This window comes from Meleagris gallopavo, chromosome 11 (genome assembly GCF_000146605.3).
Source record: "Meleagris gallopavo isolate NT-WF06-2002-E0010 breed Aviagen turkey brand Nicholas breeding stock chromosome 11, Turkey_5.1, whole genome shotgun sequence".
In the NCBI taxonomy this organism is placed as follows: domain Eukaryota; kingdom Metazoa; phylum Chordata; class Aves; order Galliformes; family Phasianidae; genus Meleagris; species Meleagris gallopavo.
In genome coordinates, this window is record NC_015021.2 from 11,097,195 (window position 1) to 11,123,323 (window position 26,129).

At 40.6% G+C, this 26,129-nt stretch overlaps 1 protein-coding gene across 2 annotated transcripts; it reads right to left on the minus strand.

The window, feature by feature from the left end:
- Nucleotides 1-458: 458 nt before the first annotated feature.
- Nucleotides 459-26,000, minus strand: LOC104912612 (GRB10-interacting GYF protein 2-like). 2 transcript variants are annotated; one of them, XM_010716580.3, is made up of 8 exons: nt 25,983-26,000; nt 16,529-16,615; nt 15,492-15,569; nt 12,712-12,841; nt 10,669-10,764; nt 5,484-5,592; nt 1,144-1,255; nt 459-554 (listed from the first exon to the last, which is right to left on the minus strand). In XM_010716580.3, the coding sequence occupies exons 3-8, from the start codon at nt 15,530-15,532 to the stop codon at nt 488-490; spliced, it is 555 nt and encodes a 184-aa protein (XP_010714882.1). In that variant the 5' UTR covers nt 15,533-15,569; nt 16,529-16,615; nt 25,983-26,000; the 3' UTR covers nt 459-487. The 2 variants fall into 2 exon arrangements, with proteins under 2 accessions (XP_010714882.1, XP_010714881.1); XM_010716579.3 differs by having other exon boundaries at nt 16,525-16,615.
- Nucleotides 26,001-26,129: the final 129 nt, after the last annotated feature.

Consider the following 26,129-nt stretch of genomic DNA (forward strand, 5'->3'; position numbering starts at 1 on the left):
CAACAGCACACTCCAACTCAAATTCAGGTGAGTAATCAAAGAGACACAGCGGGTCAAAATTAATCATTTTTCCTGACATGGCCAATGTGAACCATTTCAGGAATACAATAGGAAACATGGCAGATACACTTACTGGTATACTCTTTCAGCTGTACTGGGAGAGAAAAAGAAGCAGGTAACTTCAATGAACAGAAGATTTCTATGAGATGTTTAAAAGCTGCATTTACACAGCAAATTCCACAGAGTACCCACAGAGCTTATCAGTGAAGGCTCTTCTCAGATGCACAGAAATTATTTTCCAACTGCAAACACACCCATATCAAATAAATAAAATCCACCTGGAGCAAAAACAACACTGAAAATACATTCAGAGTAAAGCAGCACAATTCCACAAACCTTCTATTAACAAAGCTGAAGCAGGTAAGAAAGCATTAAGTACACATAAGCCATTTCCCCACAACACATCCTTGCTCTTCCCTCCCATCTTCTACCCATACAGTAACAAAACCATACCTGGATCTTTTCGCCCTGGTTTTTCAAAGCGTCTGTCTCCCCTAGAAAGGCAGAATAAAAGTTTCAAATAAGGTTTTAGAACTACTCCATTCATTTCAGGTAAGAGGGGTTCTTGTTTAGTTTAGGTTGGCGTTGGTTTATTTCAATTTTATTTGGTTTTTGTATGTTTTTAAACCAGACCTGGATGGACAGGATTTTTATAGACCCAGATGATAAGTGAAATTTCCAGGAATGTCAATAGACATGGATCCTTTAGCAACTAAGCACGTTTTTAAGAGTGGCCCTATATCCTATCAATACAATAGCATCAAGACTAAAAGGCAAAGTGGATCCTTCAGAAATCCATATTTTTTATCCACAAGTTACTGATTTCCATCTTACTGCCCATTGTTCATATATCTTTGAGTAGCTCCTTCCTGCAAAGAATTTGTCAGATAAATTAAGTACTCTTCTAGTTGCTCCTGACTTTCTAGAAAAACAATTGCTCGATTCACCCTAGAAATTCAGATGTTCCACTCACAGGTATGCTTAAGCATCTTTCTTAGAATATTTTTAAGAAGCCAAAAGGTAAAAATGGGAAACTGACCAGATGCAAGTAGAGAACTTGAAAGGGCTGGAGTTTTCTATTACCTTTCCTCCCAACTCTGTGATCTGTGCATTTCCCTGCCCCCTCCTCGCCCAAATCCACCCTCCACTTCATCAAAACTTCTTTGGTAGAAACCGCTTTCTCCTCGGCCTCTGCCTGAAAAGACAAAAAAAAACACAAATGTTTGAATAAATAATAACAGAAGCTTTGTCAGGTAGGTTGCCCTTTCCAGTTGTCCCTTGCATTCTTAAGCCCCAGCACAATTATCTGGGAGCAAAGAACAAAAAAAGATCAAAAACTTAGAAGACTCATACAAAAACTCTTATCAAAGCAGCGTAAGATCAGACACAGCAGGCCAACAATTCTGCAGTCGGTGCTGCACAGAAAAACACAAAACATACATACCCAATGGAAACTACCAAACAAAGATGCATTGCTCCCAACTTTACACACAAAAATCAGTTTGCTTTTAACAGCAGCATTCAGTGCAAGGGTCCCACACTGCAGTTACACTTATAATTACTGCTGTCAAAGTTAACAAGGGAGGAGGAGGCTTCATCACTGCACTACTCTGCAGTCCCAATGATTCCCAGCAGAAGCCCCCCAAGAGCAGCAGGAGAAAAAGAATCACAAGATGGGTACAAGGCAAGACAACATCTTGTTACAAGACAACTGTTACTACTAACCTATCATCTGCTCCTGTGGCTACCAAGTATCAAGCTTCAAGTCAGAAGCATCTGGAAGCACTCCTTCAGTGTTTGAGTGGTGCTGTTTTGCTAAACGGAATTATGCAACAAAAACAACACCTGCTCTTGGGAGGTAGCTTCCTGCACTGGTGAGATAAACTGGCCTGTCTGATTCAGCATGGCTGTACTACATAAATGCAGGTGGAGGCAAAGGAGCTGACTGAGCACTTGAGGCAAGAGAACAATTAGCAATGACTGCACCAGAAACATAAATACCTTCACTAAGGGAGATCTTACACTACAAGGCTGACAAAAAAAAATAAGTGCAAAGTTAAGCTGCAAACACTAGGAGCAGTAAAAACATGACGACGCCAATAGCAGCATGATGCCAAGGCATTATGGGTCCCCTAAAATCCTGCAGTTCTTCAGACACTGACCCCAGGAAATTTTAATCTCATACAATGACATCTTTGCCCAGTTTCTTCTGAGCAGGAGAGCTCTTTTCCTCTCTCTCATACAAGATGATAAAAAGAGAACAGCTCACAAGAGAAAGCCATAGGCAGTCAGAGCCAACACAGACTTGCCTCGCATCTCTGAGGCACTGCAAGTGAAAAGATGCATGCCCTTTCCCTACAAAATCAGAGTCCTTTCCTGTTTTTACAGTGAAGGACAGCAGTATCTGTGCTGTTGTCTTGCAGCACATGAAGTCCAAATGCACACTGGTTATTAATAACACACACAGCTAGCAATACAGAGCTGTCATTGGCAATGGAAGGCAAATGCCTTGTGTATGGGGAAGAACAGAATGAGAGCTGGTTTAAAGCAGGATGGCTCACGCCAGCTTTGCAGGTATGTGAAGCAACACCTTGTGACAGTCCCCTCCACACAGCCTTCCCACAACACAGTTCATCAATATTTCAGCTGTGCTCAATCACTGAAACAGCTGGAATTAAAAGATAACTTTGAAAAAAAAAAAAAAGATAAACCAACAAAAGCAACTGATCTCAGCAATTCACCCCAAGGCTGTCTTTGGGTCCCAGAGCTACCAATGCCACACAGCACTAGAAAGGACCTGCTGAACCTATCACCTGGTATTGCCACCCTCCTTCAGTGCATTCTCAAGGGAACACTGCCTGGGGTGTGCTTGGTCAGACATGTGCACCTCCAACACAAACCAACCAGATGGCTGCATGGCAACCACACTGCACTGAGATCCATCCCACAAGCCACAGGATAAGTAGCTATAGGAAACTCTGTTGATAAGTCAGTTACTCAGTATTTATACACTCCGATTACTCTGAGTAGATGACTCACACCAGAAAGTGCACACTAGGACACACCTAATACTGACAACAGAAAACATACATTTTTTAAATAATATTAAAAAAAAAAGCTTGTGGTGATAGCGAAAACAGATGCAAACACAGTCTGCAATTCTGCCTTTGTTATGGTTTTTTTTTTTCGGCCCATAAATCCAGAGCCACATGCTTACTTTCTGCACTGTGCCACTTTCAAGTAATATGGCATACAGGGAGCTGAATGTTGAAGTGTTGCTGCTGAAGAGTAAAATTGGTTTTGAATAACAGGTATCAAATGCCAAGTCACAAAATGCCAACGAACACAGGAGTTGAATATAGCAGCTGTGCCACCTGTAATTCAGTCATTCCTTAAAAAGTTACATTATTTTAACTGTCATTATAAAAGCAATGCAACAAGGACTACAGTAAGAGCAGGATAGGTATAGGTCAATTATAGCTATTTGGTTAAGAGACATTTCCACTTTCACACCATCCACATGCTTTCAAAAAACACCAACGACAGATTATAAATGGGAAAGGGGGAGGAAGAGGATAGAGCTCTAATGAGCAGCAAAGCATTCTTCCTAAAGATCTTCACCAAGCAGAGGAACAGCTACAAAACAAGGTGTCTGTAGCCCTGCAGCCCATTTCTGGGACTACTTCAATCTCTACTCGTCTGAAGCTCTTATTCATGAATGCTGACATTCCAGTCCAGCTGCACAAAGAATAGGCTTAGCTACACACCACAGGGAGCTCCCGGGAAAACAAGTCAATTAGGAAAAGGTCACGTGCAAGTGATTTCTTTAGATGATCCAACTTCAGAACTGAATTAGAGGCTTTGCACTCATGTTCTGACACAAGACACATGCAGTACTGACGATGGCAGCCTCACTCTGCAAATGGTTTTTATGAGCAACACCAACTGGTAATTCATCATGTGGTCAAACATTTTCACAACAAAGCAAGCACCACACAGGGACCTCTTGCATATCAGCCAGACACGATCCTTCTCAATAAAGCACAAGATGACCATGGAGAAGTATTACCAAGTGTTAGTTGTAGCTTTAAATAGCTGGGAGTGAAGTTACGCTTAAAGAGTTCCGGCAACCTTGAGGGTAATTTATCTGTTCCTCCCTTCATCCATCTTTGTCACAGATTCCTTCTCACACTCTCCCAAACACTAACACTTTTTGACTCTGCCTCAGTGAGGAAACTCAAATCTCACTGTACACGCTAATTCCTCCCTGGAGCTACGACTGTGCAAGTTGTTTCAAGACACAAATCCAGTTTTGGTGAAGCTGGAGCAGGAAATCAACCAGCAACAGCTTTGCTGCGTATGGCGATGCAAAGTTTGCAAACGGTACCAGGTAATGCTTTGAACCCAGGTCATTTTGCAGGGCAATGAAGAAGAATGTTTTCCAACTGTTAAGCAAGGCAATTCATTTAATGAAAAAGCATAAAAAGATCTTTCATTGTAGCTCGACAGAACAATTGCATATAAAGTTCGCTATTTGCAAGCCAAGAGCTACTTTTACAAGTTTCTTTCACTAGTCCTATGCTAAGTCTTTCATAAGTAACTATTAGAAAGGAAGTCCTCAAATACATAAACATTACATCTGTGATATTACGAATCTACAGTTTTGTTCTGGGAGAAACCCTACATTTCTTTGCTGAGATAGAGCAGCTTTGGTAAGGCTCATCATGCACAGAGCTCACGCTGATGGCTCCAGAAAGCAAAGGGACAGAACAGAAGATCCAAGTTGCAGCCAGGATCAACAAAGAGGGAAAGCTCAGTAATTTCCTGTTTTCATCTGTATCAAGAATGAAAAGTGAGTGAGGTAAGAAGCGGACAGTGCTCGAGGACTTTCCTCCATTCACTCACAAATACTCAAAGTCAGCCAGGCCAAGATACCAACTGTAGCAATGCACTAAAAATTTCTCCCAAAACAAACTGAATTTAATCTTTCACTGTCTCCTTGTGCTTCTTCTTGCCATATTAACAGATAAAAACGACTCTCTAGAACACTGAATGCCACCTACAATCCTAATGTTTTAAACTAGATTAGTGGAATTCTCTCCCTCCCCACAGATCTGTTTCATACTCTTAAAGTTATGTTTAACAGTTCTGAATGAATTCCCTGTCCCTACTTGAAGCTACCTTTCTTTTTGCTTTCCATACCCAACGATACAAAAGAGGCACCCGACGTGCATTAGGAGAGCATGCAGAACTATCACTGAGAATCCAGTCTTCATTCTTTGAAGCCTTTCCTGTAAGATCTTGTTAAAGTCTCAAGTGAAAATAAACCGATCGGGAGAAACTATTACTGAGCTTCATCTAACATCAGTTGGAAGTTTTAACCTGGATGAGCTGCACTGCAGGACACCCCACTAACAGCTCACCTCGACCTCTGGAGGAACTTCGACCTCGAGGAGCCCCTACCACCGTTCCTCCTCCACGTCCCGTCAACCGCAGGACAGCAGCACTGTTTACAGACATGGAGAAATTTCTCTGTAAGAAGAAGAGAGGCAAGGTGAGATTCGATTACAAACACTTCCCATTTCACAAATACAGCCCAACACCAGTTCTGCTTTCCTTGTGTTCATCACAAGCTCTACAACAGACTAACACTGACAAGTAAAAGGACTCCTCGGAAACATTAACAGCTGAAGTGGTCCATAAGAGCATCTTTACCATTATTACTGCTCCAAGGTTACTTACCTGACACTTCCATGCTCTAAAGCTACCAAGTGAGCATCTTCTTCTTTATTGGATCAGGCTAATTAGAACACTAGCAGCTTTAAACACTGCCATTCGGTTACAAAAAGTGATTGATATTTGACAGCATTGATTAGGAACAATTCTAAACCCATTTCTCATAAAGCAATAACATGCAAAGAGCAACAAGATCCGAATTTGATCGTGTGCACTGCTTCTATTTACCTCTGAAGAAATAAGTGCTTTTTTCTCAAAATGTATCATAGCAGTAACAATATTAGGGGAAAACTACATGTGTCAAAGGTCTCTGAAATGTAAGTGATACTCCTTTTCAGGAAGACAAGGAACATGGATACAATTTGAATAAGTAATGGCTGAAGAAAAAGCCACTTCAACAGAGTATGGATAATTTCAACTCCTTCCCCATTCTCAGAGCTCAAATAGTTTGGAAAAAAAATAATTGTGCCAGAAAACAAGATCAAGAAATACTAACAAGCAAACCTAAATTCACATGCTTTCCAAAGGCAAGCTTTAACTAACAAACAGAGGACTCAACAGCTGTCATTGGCTTCTTGATAGAACTCAAGAGGCAAACTGCTTACACGAATTCCAATTACTACACATTTGAAGATCTTCAAAGAACAAGGAGACAAGAAGTTAGATTTGAAATCTGCATGGCTAACATCAAAACCAGCAGGAATCCAAAGGAATTTTAGCCTGCTTCAGAATCAGATCCAATTACTTGGATGTTCTTTCTATGAAACAAATCTTCCTTCAAGAAATAAATGGTAACTAAGTAGATCTGACAAGGAAAGTCCAGCAGCAAATCCACAACTAAAATCCACTGCAGAACAGCAGGGTAAGCGGCCAGTAAACGTGATTTGATTTTCCTAGCTCGAAACTGATAACAATCACTTCAACATCAAGCCAGAATGAATCACCTTTATTTGCCTCTAAGGAAATCACTACCTTTCCTGCTGTGAACATTTCTGAGGGTCTTTTTTTTTTTCAAGCAGTTGATTTTTTTTTCCACTGTTGGTTTGGTTTTGTTTTTAAAACTCACAAACCCTTTTCTACAATACTGCAGATTAAGTTACTACCAGCTTTACATGCCAACTGTGGGCTTTGTTTGGTGAGAAGACATCCCATCCTACAAAGCACATGGGACAGACAAACAAAATAGCTGTGCTCAAAGGAGGAGAACAGGAAACACCACTCAAAAGTTTACAACAGCTGGTCAACTGCTCCACTTGACAGCTGATAACGAAGATAAGGAAACAAAAGTACTACTATCACTTCTTTTTTCTAATTAAAAGATAAAAACACAGATCTAGAGACTACTTAAACTAGCACTTCTACAAATCACTGTCATTTCTTCAAAAATATGTAGAATTCCAATTTTGTTTTAGAGTCATTTTAAAATCATTACCTACGATCTCTACCATGAACTGTCTGACAGGAAGTGATTTCATTTCATTCACCCATTATTTTTAAGCATTCTTTTTTTCTTTATTACTTGAAAATCCGGATGCCAATAAAAACACAGATCATCATGGATGTTTTAGATACAGTCTTCTGTCTTTCTTTCAGACCTTCAGGAGTTCTGAGAGGTGCTGCAGCTGTGGAAGTTTCTACTCATTTAAAGCACAAATTAGTTTACATCCAGTATTTTACTGAAAAAAAAAAAACTAAGCTGCTAATTAGATTCACTGTTCTGTGTAAGAGATTCCTTTTTGATGTCTTACCTCTCCATTTAGAACATGATGAATGAAATTTCTTTTAAAAAAATAAATCAGAATTTAACTCACTTGCCTGCCTAAATGCTGAACAAATTCTCCTCATTTCTCTAACTGCATGTGGCTTGCTGTGGTGAAGATACAAGACTCAGAACACACCTAATGATAACAATCAACATAGAAAGATCACAAAAGGTAACAAAAGCAAAGTCAAAAAAGCAAAAAGCCTTCCTGCTGCTGAGTACATTACCTCAGTGTCCATCCCTGACGCTGCACACGGTAGTGCAAAGCCACCCTAAGAGGGTCTCAATTCATTCTTACCTAGTAAATGGAGGATTATACCAATAAACAAAAAACAGAAACATAACTGTGAATACACACACACACCAAAAAAGATATTTACTAAGATCCTGAGACTTCCTCCCTTACTCCACAAGCAGATTTTCAGATTAATACAACTGAATTCGTTCCTAAACCAAACACGAACAAGGAGAACAAACCAAAGGATCAAGCTGCAGTACTGCCAGTGGTGACCTTGGAAACCTCTGCAAAAGCAATCTGCAGAAACTCTCTCTTCAAAAGGCAGGTTCCTTGAAAACAGATCTTCTACAAATCTATAATCTCATGCAATAAAACTTGCTAGAAGTTCAATCACTTGAACTCTATGTTAGCTCACCATCCTCATCACAAATGGTGTTCTACATAATGGATAAAAAGGACATCCTTAACAGAGGGTACTGCAGCCCCAAGTATCTGACTACAGTTAAGTTTAATAGGGATAAACAAACACAACCTTGAATTCATACCGTTGACATGATTTACCATTTGCCTCTAGCTACCATATCTAAATCTACTTGAGAAATGTCATGCAAGTTCATCCTAAGCATACTAAATACACAACCTACAATACTGTCAGGAGCACAACTGCCAGGCTGCAAGCAAGAGCTGCTGTGAATCCATAGCTAGACTGGTTCAGCTTCTATTGAACGCAGCTGTGCTCAAGTCTGTGTTCTGCTCACTGTGTCCTCTACAGGACTCTAAAAATCACTGTCCTTCAAGTTCTGATAAAGCTATACTGCCTTCAATATTCATGAAGGAAGAATAAAGTTGTTTTAAACTCTCCAGTCTTACTTGGAGTCTTCCTGTACCATGACTACAGCAAATCCATTCATATTCACCTCAAGATTGCTTATAAACACACACCACAGATTCTCAATGATAAGCAATGTTAATTACATCATGGGAGTACAAACACCAAGAATTTCTGCTAGCCTATGTAACACTGTTTGCTTAGCATCTCAAACAAATCAGTCACAAAGGGGAAAAAAATCCAGAATCACTTAAGAAAAAAAGATAGTTTGCATCCTCTGGATCCTCTGAAAGCATTAAAAAAAGATTTAAAATAGATATATGGACTTCTTCTCAGAGACAGATTCACACTTCTACGGAGAATGCAGAGCACTGTTAAGCCCATCATGAAGATCACTGTAAAATTAAACATGAGAATAGGCAGAAGAAAATAGAAGCACTGCACACCAATTCCTCAGAAACTGTCAAGACTGATGAAACACTGAGCACTACCATAGAGCTCCACCTAAAGGAAGCCCACAAAAAAGCCAGAGACTTTTAGGGAGAACAGCAATAGGACCGGGGGTAATGGCTTTCAGCTGTAAGCTCAGCAGCACTTGTCATCTTCACCTGCTAGAGACAACTCAGCACATCATCAATAACACAGCCTTAAACTGCTACTATTCCTCCTGGATAATATCGTGACAATTAGCACGAGCCCACATTCCCTTTGACTATAAAAGGCCTGTAGTTCACTGTCTAAATGACTCCATTGTTTACCAGAACAAAAAATGTGTCCAAAAGTTTATTGAACACCAAGGTTCAACATTCTGGTGTGCTACTGTGTGCCCAGCTGACCAATTCCTGGGCTCACTGACCAAATCCTTCCTGGTTCTATTGGAGAATGGAAGCTGGGGCTAAAGTTTCCCATAAAAGCAAATCCTCAATCTCAGTTGCCTTTTAAGACAACAACTCTGATAAGAAGTGCCTACAACACATTCACAAAAACAAATACGGCTGCTGAATAAAAGCTAAACTACTAGCACACTGTCAGAGGACAGCATACTAAAAAAAAATGTAAACCAACACTGAAGAGGAAGGAACTCCAGAAAAGATTAAAAGGATATGTCAGAATCCCAAGACACAAAGATGAGGGGAAGAAAAAAAATTAATACAAGGCAGCATGGGACAGAAGAATGAGGATGCTCTAAAATCCTAAATATCATCACTTCCCAATTCCTGCTAGAGAAACAAGCTACACTCTGATCAGCAAAACCACCTGGGTTTCTGCTATTAGAAAACAACCACCACAAGCCATGGTATTGTGAAGAAAAGGGCAAAGGAATAATATATCAAAGAGCAACTGCATAATGAGAAGTTCTGAAAAATCATAAAGAGAGAATAAGTTCAGTCAGAAATCTGAGGCATTAAGGCAGAGCATGGCAGACAGTGTCCCCTGCAAGGAGCTAGCTTGGAAGTAAGGAATTTCAAACTACTCAGAGCAGTAAACCTTGAAATAGAATCTTGTGTACTACCCGTTCTGACCCATTTTTCACTTATAACTACTGAAACCAAACAAGAAAATAATCAAGCAGCTGCTTACATATGAAGTAGTTCAAATTTCTTTGGAATTTTTAGCACTCTTAATAGGCAAAAGACTTCAACACTTCTCCAAAGACCACAAACTAGTTTCCAGAACTTAGATACTTTAGAGAAGGTGGCCCAAAATTGCAGAAAGATTCACTTGCTTGAAAATGTTGTGTACTTTAAAAAAAAAAAAAAGAAATTCTACTCAGAAAATGATCCTGGATTAATAAATTGTTCTATAAATGGCACAGCAGCATATACAAAATATCTGTTCAATCTTAAGATAATCCATGAGTATAAATATAATTCTAGCACGTTTTCAAAACCCCCTTGCCTTAAGTCTATCAATTTCAGATATGGGGTCCTAACAAATTTTATGGTTTTAACAGAGGCATACTCTTTATTTTCCTTTTGCCCTAATAGCAGCCCACATTCGTATTTATTTTAAAGAATCCTATCTTTCTGCAAGGACACAAACCTGTTCTTCTTCTGTAAAAGGTACAAGTGCCAGTGGTGGCAGGGGCTCCTCTTGTAAAATAGGCAGAAACTCCTTATCCAGAAGGTCTGAAGGTATCTGTAGGAAAAGTAAATAGACAATTACTTGATATGCCCTGGCAATTACAGTTCAGTGATAAAGCAACACGCATCAATTCACACAACATTTTTTATCCTGTCAACTCTCACCACCCAGTACAGCAGTATTTCCAATAACATAACTGGAGTGGGTGCAACTCAACTAAGAATTTACTTTTCCAGAAAAAAAAAGTCTTCTAGACAAAATATCTGACACATTTACCGCCCACAACTAAACTATGAAAAGCATCATATGCACCAATGCTCCAAACTGCACACAAGTCCAAAGCAAATCTGAACAAGGTGAAATTTCAAATGGTAAACAATTCTTTTCTAAGTGCAGAGCAAATTTGTACATGGATTTTTATTTAGTATATTAGCAGAATTCACATACACTGTCTCTGAGGTTGTATTTGATTTTAAAATCAAGGTTTCCAACTTACAATCAGCAAAGAGAAGAAAAAAGTAAAATAAAATTAAGCAACAAACACTAATAATGATTTAAGTACAAATGAGTTTGAACACAATTTTTAATGGCATGTCCATCAAAAGATGTGTCCTTGAGCATGTGGACAAGCTACAATTACTGCCAAGTGAGTTCTGACGATGCCAACAGAGAACACTGCTTCAAGAATATCTAGCTTACAACAGAAGAGAGAGAGAATTCTGACAATTTCAGTTGAAGTGTGCCCTCCATGAGAACCTGAGGGAACAATATGGAGCTGCAACAGGGGAGGTACAGCTTGGGTCTCCAGAAAAGGCTCTTCAGTGAGAGGGTGAACAGGCACTAGAACAGCCTCCCCAGGGAAGTGGTCATGGCTTGCTGGAGTTCAAGAAATGTCAGAGAATGGCTTAGGTTGGAAAGGACGTTAAAGATCATCCAATTGCAATCCCCTGCCGTGGGCAGGGTTGCCATCCTCTAGATCAGGCTACCCAGGGCCCCATCCAATCTGGCCTTGAGTGTCTCCACTCAAGGATGAAGCATTCACAACTTCTCTGGAAAACACCCTGAGTCACACTGTCTGATTTCTGGATGATTTTGTGCGGTGTCAGGAGTTGGGACACTGAGTGCCCTCAGTGAGTCTGTGTATAAGCAATGCAAGGCCCCCAGCACAGTACAAAAACACCAGTACATTGACACTAAGAGGTGTGCATACATCTCTACTAACAAAGCTATCCTGCAAACTGCAGTTCTCACTGTCCCTCCCTGACTCACAGGTAGGGTTCCTGGAGGGATTCAGACTCTCAGGTCACTGTGTGCCTGCTGCAACAACACACTAATCTTCATTTATCCCATGTTTACAAACACAGCAGGAATTACTCCTTTACCTGAAATACCCTCAAAAATATGATTACTCTATCAATGAGAACTTTCACTTGTAATTCAACTAGATGAAAGTTAATTTTCTTTTTTTCCCCACATTGTTTTATAACATGTGCTGGACTGTATTTGTAAACTTCACTCCCAGAGAAATGATGAGGACTGCTGACTGAGCTGGTTACCTGCTAAACTTAACTGTCTTAAGTGAAAATAAACAGGGGGTTCTCACCTTCCCCCCCCCAAGTGGTGTTAGTGCAACTGATTGTCTGAATTTCAAGTTGAATCAATGAATTGTTTTAATTATATTAAATAAAATGCTTTGCTACCAAGGCAAGAAAAATCTGCTCTGTTGCAAAGGGACTTTAATCCTCAGTCACTTGTTGCAATAGATTTGATTAAGGCAATTTAGGTGGGGTGCTTTGACCTAAGGAGTACAGGAATCTCCCCTTCAGAGGAAAGAAAAGAACAATTAATGCATTAGAAGTGGGATCAAATGAGCACATAGACCTCTTCAGTCTCTGCCAAGGAATATGGATTTGTGTCCATAACCATATAATACAAATAACTATCTCTAATCACAAGATGGTGCACACACACACGCCAGGCCTTCTTCCTCTTCCTGCTTACCTTATTATCCTTTACAAAAAGTGCCAACATTTCTTCTCTCCCATAGCGATAGTCTGCTAGTTTGTACTTTGGCAAAGCTGGAGACAGAGGAGGGGATGTCACACTCCCGCCACTGGACAAAGCTCGCAGCCTAGAAAAGAAAAAAAGGCTGAGAAAGCACTGAAAGCTGATTTCAGGAGAATGCATCTTCCTCTCTGCTGTTACCACTCTTCACACTTCAAAATTGGACACAGACAAAATAAATCCAGACTTAAAAGTAAAGACATTTACACAATCTAACTGCAAAACACAAACGTGATGCTTCAAGAACAATGAAACTGCTTTCCTCATTTCTCTGGTAGCCACAAGTAAAAAAGAAAACAAAGCATGTATTCATATGCACGCAAACAGCTCCATGAGCACTTCAGTCCCCTGAAGAACTCGATGTTGACTACATAGTGAAGTAGCTACACCCCTGAAATACTTACACTAGGTAAACAAAATTCAGTTGTATCATCTGTCTTCCGTACATAAGATTGAGAACAGATATTTTTTGGTCAAAGTCAAAATTCTTACCATGCAAACATTAATCTACTCTAAGGAAAAAGGGTGAAACATTTAACAAAGTTTAACAAACAACAGATTTTGTTAAGTTTGTTTAACAGTTTGTTAAGTGAAGTTTCTTCCTCTGTCATTGAAGTCTCTGAAAACCAACACTCTAGATTCCTTTTGCAGGAATTGAAATGAATGTCATTTTTCACCATGCATGCCACACTTCAGTATTTCTGTACACAAGCTGTACAAAACAGCCACACTTTCAAAGACATTTCAAGCCACGAGCTAACTCACAATATCCTCACTAGTGAGCTTGTCCTATCTTACACAGGCAAGCTACTCAACATCTTGTAGACAGGATCTGATTGTTATACAGCATTATACCCCGTCCTTCGATGACTGGATGTATGACTGGGCAGAATAAGACTAATTAATTGATGGATTGGATATAACGTCTCATTCTGCCCAGTCATTTCCTCAGCTAGCCAACCACCCCACACTTTCCAATCTGAGGAACATTTCACAAAGGATGCAAGTCAAGACAAAAGCAGCAGACCACTCCCTGCAGTCTCCTTTGGTGTGCACCTTTAGCAAGTATAACACTAGAAACTATTTTCAACAGTTTCAAACTCCTCAGAAAGGCAGGCAGGCTAAACTAACATACTGATCCAACACTTATTTTCCATCTAAGCAACGAAGCATGTTCTGTGGGATATTTTTTAAACTGCATAGAAAGGAAAATATAATTTTTAAGTCACAGAACGGCCTGGGTTGAAAAGGAGCACAATGCTCATCCAGTTCCAACCCCCTGCTATGTGCAGGGTCACCACCCACCAGACAAGGCTGCCCAGAGCCACATCCAGCCTGGCCTTGAATGCCTGCAGGGATGGGGCATCCACAGCCCCCTTGGGCAACCTGTTCCAGCCTCTATGTGAAAAAAAGTCAAACTGCTGTTTCTTTTTTAGTTTGGTGCCACCCAGTGGCAATTTCCTTACACACCACATCCAAATGAAAAATGGCTGGAGGGGCATTAATCAGAGGATTAGATGGCTCAGTGTAACCCCCCAATGCCAATCCAGATTAAACGTGACCCAGAGTGTCACTATTAAGAAGTGATACAATACCATAGGGGACACACTGGAGTATGCTGCAGCACAAAATAATCATTAAAAATCTTAAAGAGTTTTATTCCATTATTCCTAAATTACATGGAAAATAACATTTGGGGTTTATTTTTAAATGAGTTCTCTCTCCATCCCCACCCCCTTCCTTTTTCCCCATATAGCTGCGGCTTTCTTCCATCAATGAATCTAATAATGTCTGTCTGCTACACTTCAGAGCACTTCAGCATAAGACATCTGCCCAGTGGGTATCGTTATAGATAAAGTCATTCTTAGCATTCTTTTAATTTAACTAAATAGACTTTCTCATTGCTTTTGGGGCAATCGTGTCCTTCTTTGATACCCCACAATTTCTGTCGATTATGTATATAATGTGCCAGTTAGTGTGAATGCAATATTCCAGCAATAGTCCTACCATGTGCTATGCAGCAGTTGCATTTCCTGTAATCATTCCACACTCATTTATACATTTAAGGAAACCATACCAGCTGAAGTCTTGTTTGCAATTTCAGCCAATAATTATTTAAAAAACTGGAGCAAATACTGAAAAATAATCACACTTGTGCAGTCAGTCTTGGGCCAGGACAATGCATGCTGGACAAACATCAGTACAATTATACGGTGTCATAGATTCATTTCCCTTTAAGGCAGCAGCTGACTACCTATGGCACTTTTCTGTATGGAAATGCAGGAAGCGATGAGACCACAAGACACACTTGTTTCATGTATATTCATACTGGGAAAAGAAAGCTAGCTTAGGCACAGAGGTCATTCCAATAAGAACAGGGTAAGAATTTCCTTATTAGTACGTAGCACATGGAAGAACAAACAAGAAAGCTGTCTACCACACTTTGTGTATCCCTCTGAGATCACAAGCATTACTCCTCTCTCAGTACACGGTAGCAATGTGAATGGTATGCACTATTCTCACATGCAACATTTCATATCTGTACCATTTTAAAGAAAAATGAAGGCTAGCTTTATAACACTGCTTTCAGTCACTGGTCAGAAACTGCAGCAAAGCAGTAAGGAACTACAACAGTATGATATGCCATTCAGTCTTAGAACCTACTTAGTTCCAAAAGACAAAAGTCTCAGTGTTTTTTTAAGTGAGAAACTACTCACCATTCAGGCCCAAAGTTCAGTGTCTGGGTTTCTGCTGCCATTGTTTCTTGTTCTATTATTTTTTAAAAAAGCTTGAACCTGAAAAATAAGAAGTGTTACCATGAGAACAACTAGATTGATACAATCCTCCAGAAGTCTCCTTCCAAACAAAAGCACATCTGGTCATGCAAAAAACAGAAGAAAATGACTACTGGATTTTTTTATTATTATTTTTATGGTGTCCATTTCAGCTCTCTAACACAGGATAATTTACTAGAATTGATGCAGTTGTTTCTATAGCATCCTCTGGTCCAAATGTCTCTTAGCAGCTCCAACAGGACACTGGATCAGTAGTGCCTGTGGACACTGTTTGCACAAGCAGCCTCTTGGCAAATCAAAGACTACCACAAGGCAGCCAAACATGGAGAATTTGGCACATAATCCTCTCCTGTGAGAACAGTAATGCTTAATTAACAGAACTGTAGCTTCCTGACAATAAGAAGATTTAGAAACAATCACTAGATTTACAGCAAGAAAGACTTGCCAGTTGAGTGTCAGAGTATTCAAGCTATTTCCACTGCTCACTCTTAAAAAATAAGCTTCCTGATAAATGGGTATAGCCAATGCTGTGACATTCTCCTAAATCTGCAAGGAGATGCTAGGGTTTCTCTCATTCTTAGTTTTATTAAGCAAAAAAAAATGCACAACTTAAGACATTGCTTACTCTCATTGCTTCCTATTAGCCAAGTTACTGCAGGCCCTAGTGAAGGTCAGCTCTAAGTTCCTACGTAACAAGGACACATGGACAGGGGCAGACAATGGCACGCTGGACAGGAAGGAATGAGACCAAGGGAAAGCTACCAAGTTCTGTGAGAAGGGAGTCCAGCCCAGCTCTAGAGAAGTGACTTTTACAGTAAGAAAATAACAGCTCCTCTTCCCTTCCAGCAACAGCAAACACAAATACAAAGAGGAAGTTTTTGTTTCAATTTCAACATCAAGCATACTGTAGCCAAAGTCCCTCCCCACAATAACAAAAAAGGATTGGAAGCATTACCTACAGAAACTGGTTGATTAGACTTCAAGAACCATAAAGACAGATGGGAGGGAGGGAGCTTGGCTGTATCAGAACTCTGTTCCTTAAAGACCTAAGGATTAAATAAGGAGCTTGGTAAGTTTGTCTTTACTTTGCATGAAAAGATGATGGAAAAGAAAAAGAGATGGGCAGATAAAAGCAGGAAGAGGGCATTAGCTACTGAAGAAGAGAAAAAGAAAACAAGAGTAAGCATTTTTTTAATGCATATGCTACTGATATAACTGTACTAAAGGCCAAAAAATAATAGTCTGAAAGTTACAAAATGTCAAGAAATGCTAAAACTGCTTGGGCAAACCTCATCCAGATCTTTTAGACATATATATAACAGCCAGCTGTAAAAACCTCTGCAGTCTAAACCTACCAGGCAACATTTGGCTCACTTATTTTTACTACAAATCATATTAATTTTGTCCATCCTTTCAATACGATTGATGTACAAATCAGCGTTTTTATTTTCCCAGTAAAGCTATATAATAAAATGGGATTATTACCACTACACAGACCAGAAAGTAACAGATTAAAATCCAAGTATCCAGGTAGTCTCACAGGCCTCATCTGAGATGATTTCACTCTGCTTTGAGATGCCTTTTTTTTTTTTTTAAAAAAAACAACCAACAGCTCAGGAGAATACTGACAGCAAATCCACTCCTCAGTTCTACAAAACAAGCTACAAAGGTGAAGTTCGGTGCCTCACGGAGGTGTACAACAGCCATACATGTGAAAAATACCTTGGAACCACTCCAGCTAACTACTGTGCACAGGTTGGAAGAGCTCAAATGATTCCAAGCACTGCTGCATTTCTTTTGTCCCTTTCCTTCCTGCAAGGCCTGAAATCCTGCTGCTGGAGGCTGGGGAGTTCTGGAGAGAAGCCTTGAGACAGATAAGCCACGTGGACCAGCAGAGAAGCTGAGGTCATTAGCTGCTAGCTATCTAAGTTAGTGCAGTATCAGTAATAAAAGAAAGGCTGGCACCGAATGTCAAACTGCTATGAAAATGCAGCTGAAGAGCATGAAAGGAGAAAGCAATAAAAAACGGTTAAGGGGGTAGATCACAAGTTACAGACTCCCCCTGGCCTCAATCCCTCTTCAGCCTTCCCAAGAACTGAGGTCCCCGTTCCATCTCTCTCTACCAGACTCCTCAAAGCCCGCTAGTCTCACCCCACCGTGCTGCAAATTGGCCTTGTCCCCCATTGTGACCACAACACTTATTTGGGAAGCCCTTCCCAGATGCATTCATGAGATTCCCTTCTCCCAACAAGTTAGGACTGCATTAGTTTTGAATAGAAAGCAAGACACCTGTAAGTGGATGAAACTGTAGCTGAACAAGAAAAGCCCAGAGCAAACCCCATCAGAATGGCAGCAGTAAGTGTGAGATGTGAACGTGCACTAATAGATAATGCTATCCAGAGATAAGCCAGACACGGACAAAGATATTACAGCAATAACAGTGCTAAAAGAAAACTGCTGAAAATGGGACACTACAGATGCAGGCAATGATTTGGGAAGAAGGGGCAGAGGAAAAGGAGCCTGGAGAGGAGCCTCTAGCAGGCAGCACACACAGCCAGCAGGTTAACAAGTAGCCCAACTACCTGGAAAGGCAAGTAGGGACAGGGCATGTGGCACTGACACTGAGATGGAGGAGTCAGGGTGGAGCAAGAAAGGGTGAGCAATGAAAAGTTATGACCTGATCATTCATTCCCTTTTCATTGTTTTGCCCAAGGAAAGGCATGAATTTATCAGGTCTTTATTATCTAGTTAACTTTCTTAGACTCCAAACTTCAATATTAATAATTCAAATGTTAATTTTGGTCTTTAAAAAAGAAGCTTATGCTGCCTCCTTACTCATCAAGGATGACAAATCACAGAAATGAACACAAACCGACCACACTTCCTCCCTGATGTCATTTGATGAGGGTACAGCCCCCTCTTGAACTACAGTACTTTTGCAAATGAAGCTTTTCTCCCAATTAACGGCTATTGATTGAGGAATCCGCATAACCACAAACAGCAAGAGCAAGCAGGGAGCTTTAAGCAAGAATGTGAGGTCACGCTGTGATTAAATATCACTGCTTGGGCAACACTACCTGAAAGTTCCCAGCACTCCTTCGAAGGGGAACCTCTTCTCTGAGACTCTTACATCAGAGCAATCCTGGACCAAGATGCCACTGCAACCCTATTAACAGTTGCAGTTTGCCACAGCAGTTTTGGGAAAAATGCCATAAAGCAGAATTGCTACACAAACTGGGACTGAGACCCTGTTTTCCTGGGGCAGCACAGCAAAGAGACGTCCCATCAACTCATCTCCAGCCCATGCACTGGGCAGGGAAAAAATACCCGAATTTGTCAGCAGCTTAGTACTGTGGAAGTCAGAAGTTCAGCCACTGAGCACACACAAAATGTAATCCAATAACATTAAGCCATTAAGTGGCTTTCACTCACAATTAACAGGTAATATTACAGGCAGACAAGTTGCTATCAGCAACACTAATTTCACTGCTTTGCTGTAGGTACGATATTTAAGCCTGTCAATTTTTACATTATTTTTCATGACTTCTATTAGGGATCTCACAAACGTATTGTGCTTACAGAAGTAGCTGCTTCAGACAAGCTAGAACTTGATCCTGCGATAGACATGCGTGTTGAAATGCCTAAGATGAGAATTTAGCTGGAAAAAGCCTAAGGCAGTTTTAGAGATACTATGGCACAAGTTTGCCCCAACGTCTTCTACCTTGTTAAAATGTACAGGGATCTAACAGCTATCCTGGCAAAAGGCTGGGAGTCTGAAGTTCTGAAGTATTTGAACTGCCACGTTTTCCAGACCTCGCACAACCTCAAGATTTTATGTCCAACTGCCATTAAGGCTTCTCCATTACTCACGGGTGTAGAATCAGAACTGCTCAGGTTGGAAAAGACCTTAAAGACCATCGAGTCCAACCACAACCTGACCATCCTACCCTAACTAACAACCCTCTGCTCAACCAGGGCCCTGAGGTACGCGAGTTAAGATTTGCAGCCTATGTTAAACTCCCACATTCCCATGACAGAGTCTGTCTGTTTGTACCACCCAGCAATCTGTCTCATCAAAATGCCTGGCTGGTTCAGGTACAGACCAGCTGATTGTTAGCGTTCCACACAGAGACTGAGCAATGACTGCACTCGGCTCTCCCCACCCAATCTTTCCTATGATTAGAATAATTAAACAAGAGCCAGACTTCATTGCAATTTACACCTTTGCTTGCTTATTTTTTGTTTTCATTAAGTTGGCAAAAAAACAGACAACATCCTTCCTGCTCATCCCCACCTCATTCTGACGTCAGCAGCTGCCTGAGATGTTTGAGAAAAGCATCCTTTTCTTCCAAGGCAGTTCTGCTACTGGAGGCCCAATTTTCACTGAGAAACTGGCTAAAAAAGAATAGGAGAGCCAAAGAACACAGTGAAACTCTAATGCAAAGAGACTTACGAGCAAGGAATTGGGTTTTCCTTAAAGTTGGGACAGGAATTTCACAAATATGCTCCACTATGTTCAGCTACATCGCATCAAGATGATCCAACTTCACCTTCAGCAATCAGTAAGAAAGCACTCAGCAGGCAGATACTACAGCTCATTTTACTGCCTTGAATTCAAAACCACACAGATTCACTTAGCATCAATACTGATTCTCACTAGTTTCTAAGAGTTTCAGCACAGCAGTGAGCAGGATGACTCAGGTGCTATGCTATCAATCGGATATTAATCATCAGCTAAAGCAGGCAACACTGACCAAAGGATGCTGACAAAATTAAGGCCAACCAATGTGGATTTATGGAAGACATTCAAACAAAACGTACTTTAAGAGCAGATATTTCATTGCTCCAGTAGGTAAATAAATTCTAACAACTCCAGGACATTTCAATTAAGAAGAAGGCTGAAAAAGACCGAGTCATTCCCAATGCCTGTTAGGTCTCAAATCACCATGACCTACGGTGTTCTGTTTTCCTTTGTGCTTTTAAGCCTTCTGTCATAAAAGAATCCAAAATTGATAACGGAACACAAATTATCCTCAAAATACAGCGAGTACAAATATAAGAGGCTACCCTCAACTTCTGTAGGATTTCTAACATGGGCTTACATCACTTCTAAAAGCTAAGGCTTACAAAAATAGGTATGGTAATGCAAGTGACACATCATCAATAAAACCATTATGAATTATTCAATTGTTCTGCCCAGTACAGCAGGTTGCATTTAATAGGCCCAAGCATCCCATCAAAAGACTCACAAGCAGAAAATGTAAGCGATACACAACAGATGCAAGGCCATTCTGGGAAAACAATCTTTAAACCAACCTCAGGTTTATAACAACAAGCAGCTGGAAAGGAATACGACAACGCTGAGCTGAACACCTAACACAGAACATTGAATAAATACAACACAGATTAAATTCACTTTGTATTTGTCCGCTGTAGGAATAATGTTTTCGGTTCTGCTCTCAGTAAGGCAAGAAGGCTGATAAATCAGAGGGCGTTCAAAAACAGATATAACATGGCAGATATGCCCTAGAAAGGAGAACAACAGAAACAGAGTTCTATTTATTGAGCTTCAAGAAAATTTTAAGAAATATCTTGCTAAGACAGTGAATGATCATGCAAGTAAAAAAGACAGAAGACCCAAGATTATCCAGATAAACAACTGAAGTGAGAAATTCAGAGATAAGCAACAGAGTCAACTGTTTCCAGGTCAACACTGGATGATTTTCTAAAAGGTGATTTTCTGCTTAAGCTGGAACATCATCAGCAAATACATTACTCATACTACGCAAGATGCCAGACGAGTCACAGCAGTCCCTTGTGACTTACCAAGCCTTTATGCTGATAAAGGCAGTGAATTTTTCAAATCCTATCTACCCACACTCCACAAGGAAGTTTTTCCTAAAGGAATCACACCTAATCCATCAATTTCTTCCAAAACTGTGCCTCTATAAAAGCTGCATCTACAGATCTCAACTCATAAGCTTACTGTCCCAAATCACTGCAGTAGCATCCCTGCCTCTCAGCGATCTCTGGCCAAACGCTGCCCACAACACTCCCATGCAGTAGGAGCACCTGAGCACCTTCTGCTCACTCAGTCCATCCTCAGCTCTCATGGAGTACTGCAGTCTGCAACGCGCAGCACCACAGCCAATAACAAATGCAAAAAGCAGGCACTACAGCTACACTGAGATAGAATGACAGAAGACTAAGGAGATGTGCATGTCTAACAAAACTAAACCAAGGAACATTAAACACCACTTTTACAGATGTTTTCCTTTCCTACCTCTTAATCTGAACACTGCGGTCAGAAGGAGCAGAGAGTGACCACTGTTTGCTTCACCCGAACACAAAAGACACAAAAGCTGTCCCAAGTTTGCCAGTCAGCAGGCAGGATGACCTCCACCTTTGTGACAGGGCTTCAGAGAGCAGTGATTCAGCTCCAAGCGCAGTCAGAGAACCACACCCTTGGCCCTGCCACTGGCTGGAACACAAACCATTTCTCATTCCAAATCCTGTCCCAAAACCCTGCCAGCACTCTGTTTTCCAGCCGAAAAATCACTTTCACATCTGTCTCTACCTTGTACATAGAAAAAATTCTGCTAGGTAAATATTATTTAGCTTGTTTCATTCCACAAACTGTCACAGATCAGGATGCTCAGGCTGTCTACCTGCTTCTGGACAAGCGCTTCACTCCCAGTTGCCAGACTACAGGAATGCAACCAAGAACTCACTGCAGCCTTTCTGCCTGCTTGTCACACACTGTACAGCCCATGTGTGCATTCAGGACGGCAGGAAAAAAGTTTCTGACCAGATTCACAGTTAACAGACCTGGGCTGTTGTGGTTTTCTTTTGATATTGTTTACATAAGCGGCTTCTTTGGGCTCTGCAGAAATATTTCCTCCCTGTCTCCTCCTTAAGGTTTCCTATGCATGCAGTTCAGACATGTCCTATACTTGAGAAAAAAATATTCAACACTAGGAAAGTATCAAAACTCTTAGCAGAAAGAATTGGCACGTGCAGAGTGTGTTTTTTTATTTTTACTATGTTACAAATACACTACATACTATATGTTTACTACATTACATTACTACACATGAATTACACGAGTCTTCAACAGATTTCCCCTCTTTATGCCCACACTACTGAAGATCAAAAGAAGTGAACATCTAAGATCTGCATCTTCACACTAACCTGCACTGTTATCCCAACCCCACCTAAGTACAGTTAAAATCCAGTGTATCATACGAAGAGAAAAGTATACATACAGATGATTCCACCATTAGTTACAACTCACAAATCTCTCTCTTCAACGACAGTTGAACAAGTCCCCTAATTTATTAAATAAAGACATGAGTTACTTAGACTTTAAAACTGTATTAGACATGATGACCACGGGCAGTCTCACTTTCTGTTTATCACACACTACGCACAGCCTTCTGCCTGGCACCAATAGTGTTTGAGGAGGGAGCTGGGGCAGCCAGCCACCGAAGAGCTGCCTTCTCCAACGTAAGCCATCCTGCAGCACTACCATATGTGGATCACAAACCACAGCTGATCAAATCAATTACTTGCCAGCCACACCGGCTCCCTGACACATTACTGACATCTGAAGCGGTGCAAGCTCATCTACTCATCATCACAAAACCCCGTCCAATGTAATCTACACAAAGTTTCCTTCTATTCCTTGCAATCACAAACCTCCTATCCAATCTAATCTGTATGTGTGAAATTGCAGCCTCTGAATTGCCCCGTCACACATCTTTAACACTAAAGGCCATCAATACAACAAAGTGAAATCACTTCATTGTCAGGATGGAGGGGAAGTATTTCTCCACAGAATGAAAATGATCAAAGATGCAGTAATAGAGCACAAGGTACTGTGCTTACTTTCACTATACTAACAGCTGGTTAACGTAAGTATTTTTCCAGCTGCTTCATTCTCCCATCATTACACGTAAGGTAGTTTGTGTGTTAGACTTGCCTTCTACAGTCCTCCACCACCACCTGGGCTGAAGGTGAAAAAAGTAACGTTACTAAACATCACTACAACAAACAACATGCTTTTATATGTGCACATACACATACAAACACACACACAAAACCACCAACCAACCACAAGAGGGCCAATGCGGTGCAGACCTTATAATTTCAAGCACTTCATTCTGCTTCTTAGCTCCATCCACAAGTTCAGCACATCCTGAACAAACTTGCTGGGTTTTCTGTTCTGACAGTTTTTGATGCAGACCGTTTCCACAACCAAAGAACGTTCAGGACTTGCCTGCAGGACAGGCTAAGCTAAACTGGTAACTGACTTTGTTCTCATTAAATACCATTTTCCCCCCCCCCATTTCACACAAGTGTTTCTAAATGCCACTCTATTAATTAAAATCAATGAATGAGGAAAACGCACAAGAAGCCCCTTTAAACACAAAAACTCCCTCAATAAGAAGAAAAGGGATTTTCCTTACTGAAACATCCAGGGAACCTCTAGCAAGCTACATAGGAAGAAGGAAGCAGATCAGATCTGTGTTTTTATGTCTGTAAACTGAAATCTTGTTTATCAGCCCCCTCCTACCTGCAGAGCACTGGCACAGCCTGCCCACAGAGTGGTGGAGATCTCAGGAGATCCAAGACCTGCCCTGACACCCACCTGTGTGCCATACCACAGGGAAGATGCTTTAGCAGGGGCTGGGACTGAGCCATCTCAGTCATCAAGGTATCCCTTCCAATCCCTACAGTTCTGTGATTCTATCTCTAATCATGAATTTAATACAGTTCATTTCCACTCTTCTTTGAGCAATGCTGAGAAAAGCATGCTAGGATATACTGACTGCTGGAAAACTTAACTTCATACTTTAACAAGCACCAAGACCAAATTTTCAAGACCTCCAGTGGAAGAATAAAGATACACGTGACAATTACTTGAACTTATAAACAGACAAAAGTAGGCAGAAAAAAAAGTTCATATTCTTATTTCTAACAAAAAAAAAAATCTGAAGGGCTGGAGGCCTGAACCACTTTAGAAAAGGGGGAAAAGGGGAAGGAAAAGATCATGACTCAGGTGCCTGGCTCATCTTCATGAATTACCGTGCACTAATGTTTTCCCTGCACGCTTAAATAATTACAAAGATCCTTCAGCAGAGGCACACAGAAGCAAACAACCTCCCCAGCCAGTCTGCGTGGCTGCCCCAGTGACATGACCGACACCTGGCTTGTTTGGAAACCGAGTCGCTACAGATCTTACAAGTGCTACCAGCATCTTATTTACATTCAGGTTTAGGAACCTCAAGTACACAACAGAGCTCCATTTGGACAACTAGCCTTAATGGACAGCAAAAGCAGAAGAAATGCAATAGCGATTAGTCTGAATTCCAGCAGCCTTCCTTGCTCCCTCACCTTTGAGGGTCAAGATCTTCTCACCAATCAAGTAGTAAACAGTCTGACAAATTAAGCTGTAAAAACCTCAACTCGCTGCTTACAAAGAATTTTCACCTATGTCAATATGAAGACCACGTTTTTCATTACTTCATCCTTAATAAACAGCAAGAAAAAAATACTAAGAGTACCTGAGGATTCTTCACAGTCCTCAGATGATCAACAACATTAACAAAAAAGAACCTACAAGAATTCAAGTGCTATCATTACTGCCTAGTACTACGCATCACTGCAAGTGGCAACTTTTCATTTTAGTTCAAAGCTCTTATTACAAAGCACACTCAAGAAAATTTTCAGAAAAGGTCCCAAAATAAACACCCCGATCAACCTCCCTCATGTCACCAGGAACTGGGAGATGACAAGCAGCTCTTGAAGGCATTAAGAAAGCATCCACAATATTGTGAGATGTTGAAAGGGGCTATCAAAGTCTCAGAATGAGCTGACGTTGAACCTCCATGTGCAAATCTACTTTTTAATATAGTTGATCATTAAACATCGTCTAATCACGTACGGTGAGGAATTAACAGCAACACGTGTGACCTTTCACACTAACCTTACGGAACTTATTTCTATACGAGCCTGATGGGTGAAGGGGGAGTGACAGCAAACACTCCAGCGTTTCTGCTGGCTCCCCTAGGACTGATTAGGACACACATTTTCACTTCAACATCAGCTAACTGTCCAAAGAGTGCCTAAACAAGTGAATTGCAGGAATACCAAAATCTCATTAATACTGAAGAACTTATCTACTGCAGCCACCACCTCATAACAGAGCTTAAAAATAGCAGAACAAAGCATTTGTTGAAGACTACAACAACCAATTCTGCTTATAATGGTTCCAAAATATCATACTGTGAATTTATTAAATGTTCTATTCAGAAAAGAGCAAATTAGTTTGTGCTTATTGCAAAGGTTCCTAAAAACAAGAGAAACCAGCAGATTTATGGGAAAAGTGGGGAAAAGAAAAATAACACGTACTTTCCAGGAACTTGCCCAAGTCAGCTCCTGAAGCAAGAAAACAGAATGAGGGGCAAGGAGTTAGAGAGAATATAATCAGAATTCAGACGTTAGTCACCCTCCCACCCAAGAGAACGAGCCCACAAAAAAAAAAAAAAAAACAACAAA